The sequence below is a fragment of the Pyricularia pennisetigena genome (genome assembly GCF_004337985.1).
Source record: "Pyricularia pennisetigena strain Br36 chromosome Unknown Pyricularia_pennisetigena_Br36_Scf_22, whole genome shotgun sequence".
Taxonomy (NCBI): domain Eukaryota; kingdom Fungi; phylum Ascomycota; class Sordariomycetes; order Magnaporthales; family Pyriculariaceae; genus Pyricularia; species Pyricularia pennisetigena.
Window position 1 is genome coordinate 55540 of NW_021940934.1, and position 8345 is coordinate 63884.

An 8345-nucleotide genomic window follows, 5' to 3' on the forward strand; every position below is an offset into this window, starting at 1 on the left:
CAAGCATTCGTATAAAATACTTACTCCTCGCTTTTGTCGCATAGGTAAACCGGTTTAACATGCCTCTTTTCGACATTACGACCACCACGTCGACGCATTCGTCTGTAGACGTTGGTTTGCGTTAATTTCGCGAGAAAACGAAACTGCGTATATCTGGGTGCTTGAAAAGTTGCGGGAAGTAATGAGGGTGGAAGTGATCAGTCTATCTCACGTGGCAATCACTGATTTCGATCGCGCGCTCAAAAACGCTCTTTTGAAGGAGTTTCCCGAGGTGCAGCAACAGCTCTCCACTCCATTATCATAAGTAGACCAACGTAGCAAAATAGCTAAGAATATAAATATACGCAGATTAAAACCCTAGTATGAATTATCCAGTGGAAGACAGAGCCGGATCGCTCATTGATGAAAACTCCGTCTATGTTACATCCACCACCACAGATGGGTGGGGTCCAACATTTAGACAGATAAATTTCGTACCCGACTTTGAACACAACAAAGTTCTCAACGTTCCGGACACGCACGATTTAGCGCCTGAGCCGGTGAGTCAAAAAGAAGCCCCCTTTGAGAAGCTCTACGACGTCGGAGACGCAAACGTCACCTGGGGCATCGGTGAGGCCGTTCTCAAGGCCAACAAAGGGAAGCACCTTCCATTGAAAGGTGCCTTGACGGGTGCGGAAAGCAGTGAGATATTCTGAGCCAACAGCCATACGTAACCGGCTGAAAGCCCGAATAATGTCGATTTTCGTAAACCTCTTTGCGTTGCGACAATTAAAAATAATTACGTTGACATCCGGGGCTGGTACAAATCGATCTTTCGAAAACTGGTTGATCCATCGGTAGTCGGTGCAAAAACGGCGTTGTTTGGAGTGTGGCTTAGGTACGAATAGGACAGGAGCTGAGTCGGCCTGCATAAAAGGCTCGATAAACCCAATGCGTAGCAGCTCGTCGACTGTTTCCTTTTCGAGCGGCAGGAGTTCAACAGGTGTCCTGTACGTCGGAGGCGATCCTGTTTTCGGCTTGTCTAGCTCCAAAATTACATCGTGCCCTGGACGATGGGGAGGCAAGTTAGTTAAAGATGTTTTCGAAAAATGCCCCCACGATAGCTTCGTTTGAGCCGCACTCGGTAGTTGTCCTCTGGCAGGCGTTCTTGACGAGGCTGGCAGTCCACCGAAGATCTCAAGGACGACAGATTCCTAGCCTTCACATCCACAACTGGCCTTTGCTGAGTGAAAAGGCCCTATAATCCACTGCGACAGTGCGATCAGGTTATCAGGCTACTTCGCTCGGCTTTGAAGAAGAACGTATTTGAGGAGTTGCCCTTCAGATGCTGGCAAGACAAGTCACGCCTTGTTCAGCGAGTTCAATACTGTAGCGCTATGTACTATTACAAACCTCAATCTTCGGCTAGGTAATTAGTTAAGTGTGACACTTGCAGCTACTTCGAGGTACTTTTGATGTCTGATTAGAGCCAAAAGTGTATATTTGCAGCTTATTTTGTCGCCAAATCCGTATCTCCCTCCAGCTTGGTTAGACTCAGGCTGTTGGTAAAGGATAGGGTGCCCATAGCCCCAATAACGGGCGAATGACCAACGAAGCAGTGTCTTGATTTGCTTTCTACAGTTTGGAGCATAATCATCTTCCTCTCGATAACATATATTAATTTTGCAAACCTTGTCCCGCACAGTGCGGTTATTGTCGGGATACCTATTGTATACTTACTGGGCTTGGTCGAGCGACCTCCTACCTAACAGGCCGGTGGAGACTTGGATTTTCAACTATGGGGATCAGGCCCCCTGGTCTAGCCTTGAAACCACCGATTCAGCCCGTCAGCCACGCCTCTAAGCCACGCCTCTAGCGGCACCGCCACGCCAAGCCTGGGCTGATGCAAGGAGGGTCCGCCAACCCCAGATTTAAACGCCTCTCTCCGGCGCGTCGTTGATTGAAATTTGTTCATTCGTCGGTCTAAAGTCTTCGTTAGTAGCGCCTAATACAGCGAGATTCTCCAATGTATATCTAGCCATGACATCAACCAGGCTTTCAATCGGACTTAGCTGACTAATCAAGCGACACACAGGTATATGTAAGCCCGGATATTCTCACGAGAATATATACAATCCAGGGGGACGGACAGCACCGGCAAGACTTAAAGCTACACTTAACTTAATTTGTCTTCAAATATTAGGAGAAATATTTAATAAAACATCTCCAAAATGTGGGGAGAGCCTAAAGCTACTTCAGCCTACTTTATAGCAGCATGGAAACAAAAGCGTACATTGATATTGAACTGTGCTTGAAACCGCGCAATACCAACAGAACATTGGTGAACACTTGCCTTCTGTCTACTTTGAACCGGGTCGCTATTTTAGCTTGCTTCAAACTACTGTTTTCGCTGTGAAAATTACAAATCTCACGTTTCAGCTTGTTCGATATCTTGACCCGTGGTTGTGGCTTCAACGTATTGCGTCCTCCGATTGGCCGCGTTGCAATTGGCGTGGTTACGGTTGGTGCAATTCGGGTGCTCTGATTGGACGGGAAACTGGGACTTTTCGCGCCGCGAGGCCAGATTGAACTGGTATCGAGCGAAGCCAATTGCGGATAAGCAACATTAGGCAGGATGGCGTCGCAAATGCTGAACCCACAGCCTTGGACGTGTTTTGTCCTTGTAATGATATTGAACTGTTGTGACATTGATGACGGTGATTTTGGTAATTCGAACCAGAGCCTCGGGATTGTGATGAAGTTGGTGATGAGAATTAACAAAAAGTGGAACGGTGATGCGGACAAAGTTACTGCAATTGAAAGGAAAAAGAAATATTAGCAGCATGCCTTAGATTAGTGGGGTTTTGGCGCCACTGTATCCGTCGAAATGCTACTCCGTCGCAAGGAAAATCAGGGATGGAGCGTTGCCAAGGTGGGATAAGAACCAAAACCCCGAGCCCGGCAAAGGACGCTGCGATCCTCGAGTTTGCCACTTTTCAGATGCGCAATTGGTGTTTGTGCGCCTGAAATATAGGCCGAAAGGCCGAACTGAGATTATTAACCGAAGGATAGTGGGGCCCTTACAAGGTGCTCCCTGCAAAGGTGCCAAGTTAGGAACCGGAGGTGCAACCCAAAGCAGCATTGTCATGTTGTTACTTTTGTACAGCACCAACATCGACCAAAAGAAGGAAAAAGGCGGTTATCACAAAAAAGATCGCCAAAGACCAGATTTGGACCGTTTGTTGGCTCGACTGTGACCTCATTGAGCACGGCCTCTTGGGGCTGTTCTTGGGGCTCTTTCGGCCGCTGTGACGATGAATGTGAACAGCGCCGTCTTGTTCTTCGGGGAGGCCTGTAACCGTCGCGCAGCATTTCGTACTATCGCCGTTCTTAGTCGGTGTTTGCGGAGCATTTGTATACGCTTGTGGCCCTAAGCACATACCATTTTTTGATGTTTGGTTCTTCAAAGCCCTCGGGAATGTTGACAATGCCGTCGTAGCCATAGAGTGGATCATAGAAAACGGTAAATACAAAGATCTCGCCAAGCCTCCCCAGTTGCTCGGCCTTCCTCATGAGACTCGCGCCGCGCTTCCGCACCAGCTCCTTTTGCTGTCTGTCGCGTTTCTCCGGGTCCGTGAGACGAGTCATTTTGATACAAAAAGTCGGGCAGAACAGGTGACTTGAAGCCAATTCGAAAATCCCATGGTAACCATGGCAAGTCTCTGCCATGGCTGCACACTTTGTTATTATAATCCCTTCGTTTCGTGCTTCTGTCTTTCGTGATTCGCAGACGGCCAGCGAGTGGCCTCTTGCCGACAAGGCCAATTCTGGATCATGCTTGCTATCCTTGCTTCGAAACGGGTCCCTGGGGGGGGGTGTATCTAGATGCTTGTGGAGAGCTCGCCAGTGGATTTCTATATACAGCCATATCCAGCGTTTCTCAGGCCGTCCTGGCCATCCACACTTGGTCACTCACACTTGGCCATGGGAGCCTGGCAGACTAAGCCGGGGCCTGCATATGCCAAGCTTTAAAAGTAGGGATGGTGGCCCACTTGGCAGCAGCGTCCCCATGGTGGAGGGATGCCAAGCAATTGCGAGAGACACATCCTTGCTTGGCACCCCACCCGCATCTGCTTCCGGTTGCTCGCATGGGGCCAGCTCCCACTTGTCCCCTGGTCCCAACCCTGGCTGCCGTTGCATCGCCATTTGTGGAGCACGGTCTTGGCTTGTTTGGATTGACGCCGGCCGCGAGTCATGACTTGACGATGTAACGCAGTAGGTCAAGCCTTCCCATGGTGCTACTCTTGGCTGCATCAATCCATGAGCCCGTTGTCGTTGGGTTGGGCCAGGCTTCGGTCCTGTCATTCCAACAGCGGCTTCTGGATGAAGCAGTCTGTTTGAGACGGAGGTTGACAGACTCCTATCTTGCATCGTGTTGGAATTGATACGTAAGTTATAATAGGAATTGTGCTTCCGTCCTGCAGATTTAGTTGGACACGTACCGAAACGACCGACCAAAGCCATCCATCGATCACAGCAATGTTTCAGCCATATCACCAGAGTCACTCTAACTATCCTGCACCGGGCGCTGAGGTCCAAAATCCTCCTCAGAAGGTGATCAGACGTCGGTACGTTGCCTTATCGTATCAAAACCGATTACACAGCTGAAACCAAGGGCATTAGCTACGTGGCTCCCGCAGCGGCAACTTCAGCAACGTGAGTGGCCAAAAGATGTTAAACCCTGGCCAGGCAGGCGTATCGCAGGAAGGGGCAGTCTCATTAGTTCCCGCGGGCAGCAAAAGCTAACAAATCACAGTACGGCGCGGGTCCCTCAAGGGAGTCAAGGCCAGGAAATCAAGGCAATGATGAAAGTAATCAACGAATTCGGAACCATGTAAGCGCCGCTTTTTACCCTCGGAAGACCAGGTAAACCTCAGGAAAGGTACTTGCTGACAAAGCCAGGATTGGAGGTCTTACCAATCAACTGCAAGACGTTTTAGATACCCTTCAAAAGATGGAGCAAAGCCAGGAGAGGTTGGAGCAAAATCAAGAGACGCTCAAGCAAATCCAGGAGAAAATGAAGCAGGTCCTCACAGAACTGACGGAAAGCTTTGAAATACATGATGTGGAGGTTGCACAGGATCAGGGTGCCACTGAGCTAGGTTTTTTGTCAGGCTCATCTCTATTCCAAGAGACAACAAGCACCTGACTGTTTGGTTCTTTAGCTAGGGAAAGAGCCAGGGATGCATTTTTGGAGGAATTCCCCCGGACATCAGTAGTGTGAGGGTAGGTCTTGTGCATATAGCCGCCACAACCTATGCGTACGCCATAAACAATCGCGCAGCGTTGAAAGCGAACCGCGCGTAATATGATTGCCAAGTGTACTGTACAGTCTATAAGCTCAGTGAGCCAGGGCTAGCTATCCGCGTGGAAGAAACTTGGCCCTGAGCTTGTTTGTGTCAGCACTTGTGGCTGTGTGCTGCCAGGCTCGTACATATTAGTCCGGACTCGTCTTGATTGTGTTCTGAAGAGTCGTCGCCATATTGCACACGAAAGGTTTAGTCCAACATGGGTTTGTCATTTCGAGGTTTATACGCTCCTTGCAAAGAAACAGCAAGAAAGAACGCGATCGATGACCCTTATACAAGTATAGCTCGGTTCTCTATCAAAAAGGCCTGATTAGCTGCTTTTGCCACTGCTGACAGGCCAAGTCGACTTGTTGCTCCAGCCAAGCGCCATGTTTTGCTGTTCGCTGCTGGCTTCTACCAGGCTTGACGCATCTGACTACTTAACGTTTGGCCATCTTATGATGAATGTCCTCTTTTGGGCAGGAACAAGAACTCCCTCATCCAGAGTTTTTCTACTTTACATTTGCTTAACTGTCTCGATTCAACTTGGAAACTTCAGGCGTTGATACAGTTTGGAGCAAATTTATCTTCCGCTTTCAGTACATACATTCAATCTCAAAAGTGTGGAGACTGTCTAAGGCTACTTGAGTGTACGTGACAGGATGAAGGAAGGTCCAGATTTGGCCCCATGACAAGCGATAAACATCCATTCTTGGCTAATGAGCCATCTGCCCAAGTCCCTCCAAGTACCTGAAAGTGCTCCATTTGGCTGCATAGCCGGAGATCCACTGCAACAGTGCGAGTGGGTCAGCAGACTACTTATCCCAACTTACAGAGGAACGTTTCTTATCGACGTAGGCGGCCTTTGTCAGCAATGTAGGCACTGCATCCATGGCTGCATCACGTGCTATGCCCTCAAATGGGATGCAGGCGGCGCTGAGCTGAATAGGCGATACAGAATTTGCAATGCACACGACGCGGTACAACGTTGTTCCGAAACGCTGCCGCCCTTCCGCGGTTTCCAAACGCGCTCCACCTAGTAGTACTACGGCCAGCAACCACGGCCATTCCAGCTGCGTGACCTATCGTCCCGATGACCTTCGCCTACTTAGGATGGATTCCTAGCCTTTGTTGACGATCGTACTTCGATTTTTGGAAAGAGCATCCAGAGAAACCTTGCAGGCGCAAATTTTCAGCCATGGCTTTGCCGAGCATACGCGCTAGGCAGTCCTCGCTGTGCGATTGGACCAACCGTTGCCTGCCTGCATAATCACAGCCTCACCAACCCCTCACTATGAGGCATTATCAATTTCGCGGAACACAATGTCAGCGTTTACGCGTATTATTCTACTTTGCTAACAAGGATACGGCGCAAATCCTGGGAATCTCGAGGATCTTTCGTTGTTTGAAACACTTCTTCCGTCATTGGAATAACAAACCCGATAAGCAAAGCGCAGGCGACAATCGATCGACCCGATCCGACCTCCATAATACCGGAAGCAAGCCCCTCGGTAGCCGATACGTCTTAAAACCCGTCATCTTCCCCGACCGAACGTTAAGCTCTGATCGAAGGGCTCTCTTTACAGCTTGGCCAATCCCTACGACGCCAGGAATTACGAGTTCAGCAGTGCTTTCCATCATACCGCTCTCACAGATAATGCCACCATCCAAGCGGCACCGCGAGGCAAATGCGACCGACATGCCGCTTTCACAGATAACCCCACCATCAAAGCGGCACCGCGAGGCAGATACGTCTGAGAGAGAGCCTAGAATTACACCGGAGGATTTTACAGTTGGCTGGATTTGCGCTCTGCCCATCGAGCTGGCAGCCGCGGTTGAGATAATGGACAAGGAATTTGCCGACCTACCCTCCCACCCGACCGACTTTAATATCTACTCCTTCGGCCGCATCGGAAACCATAACGTCGTGGCTGCTTGCCTGCCAGCCGGTCAGATGGGCACGAACCAAGCAGCTGTTGTGGCCAGCCAGATGAACGCCAGCTTCCCCTCGTTGCGGTTTGGCGTTTTAGTCGGCATCGGCGGTGGAGTCCCGAACCTCGATGCGGATATTGATATTCGGCTCGGCGACGTCGTAATAAGCCAGCCTGCAGGTCGCTATGGTGGAGTGGTTCAATACGATTTTGGGAAGACTGGAGCTGACGGTCGTGTCACTCGTACTGGCAGCCTCAACGCGCCGCCGACGATTCTTCTCAATGCCTTGGCCAAGCTTCGTGCCAACGATTTCCGGGACAGGACGCAAGTCGTCGCGCATTTATCGAAACTTTCTAGCCAGCCAAAGTTCGCATCCCCAGGTCCCGAAAATGACATGCTTTATGAAGCATCATCACAGCATGAGGCCGGAGTTACGTGTGTGAAATGCCGGCCGGAGGATATGGTTGATAGGGAAACGCGTACAACGACAGATCCACGGTTATTTTTTGGCACGATTGCATCTGGTAACCAGGTTATGAAGGATGGATTAACGCGCGACAGATACAGCCAGGAATTAGGTGGTGTATTATGTTTTGAGATGGAAGCGGCCGGCCTTATGAACAGCTTTCCATGTATCGTCGTCCGTGGGATTTGCGATTATGCGGATGCGCACAAGAACAAGCGTTGGCAACCGTATGCAGCAGCAACTGCGGCAGCATGCGCAAAAGAGCTTCTCTCTGTCATACATCGAGAAAAGGTCCTCGAGGAGAAGCTTGTTCGACAATTAATCCCTAGTGAGTAAATTGTTTTAGACAACTTGGGAAACGGAACATTGCGTACTGTGGTTGTAGCACTTTGTAAATTATCAATAGTGGTGTAAGAATATTACGTTAACCAGTATTTGTGCTATTAGTCGCCGAGGAACAACTACACGTTTCCATACATCAACGGGATATTGCTGCTCAGCAACTCGCAGAGCTTCAGCTGCAGAGGTTCGTAGAAACTCACTTAGTTGTGAACCTTGACTGACTGCTATTAGCGAGATACTTAAAGATCGCCCCCTGGACCTTCCTATTGTTCCCCAAG

General features: G+C 49.7%; 2 protein-coding genes across 2 annotated transcripts; one reads left to right on the forward strand and one right to left on the reverse strand.

Annotated features, from left to right (window-relative positions):
* Window positions 1-1683: 1683 nt before the first annotated feature.
* PpBr36_11409 (uncharacterized protein) lies at window positions 1684-1842 on the forward strand (the record flags this gene model as incomplete). The annotated part of the gene is made up of 1 exon (XM_029898511.1): window positions 1684-1842. A coding segment is annotated over one exon (159 nt), but the record flags the coding sequence as incomplete, so codon positions are not given.
* Window positions 1843-3369: 1527 nt separating this feature from the next.
* PpBr36_11410 (uncharacterized protein) lies at window positions 3370-3627 on the reverse strand (the record flags this gene model as incomplete). The annotated part of the gene is given in 2 exon segments (XM_029898512.1): window positions 3370-3409; window positions 3422-3627. 2 exon segments carry the CDS (start codon window positions 3625-3627, stop codon window positions 3370-3372), a joined length of 246 nt encoding a protein of 81 aa, XP_029743198.1.
* Window positions 3628-8345: the final 4718 nt, after the last annotated feature.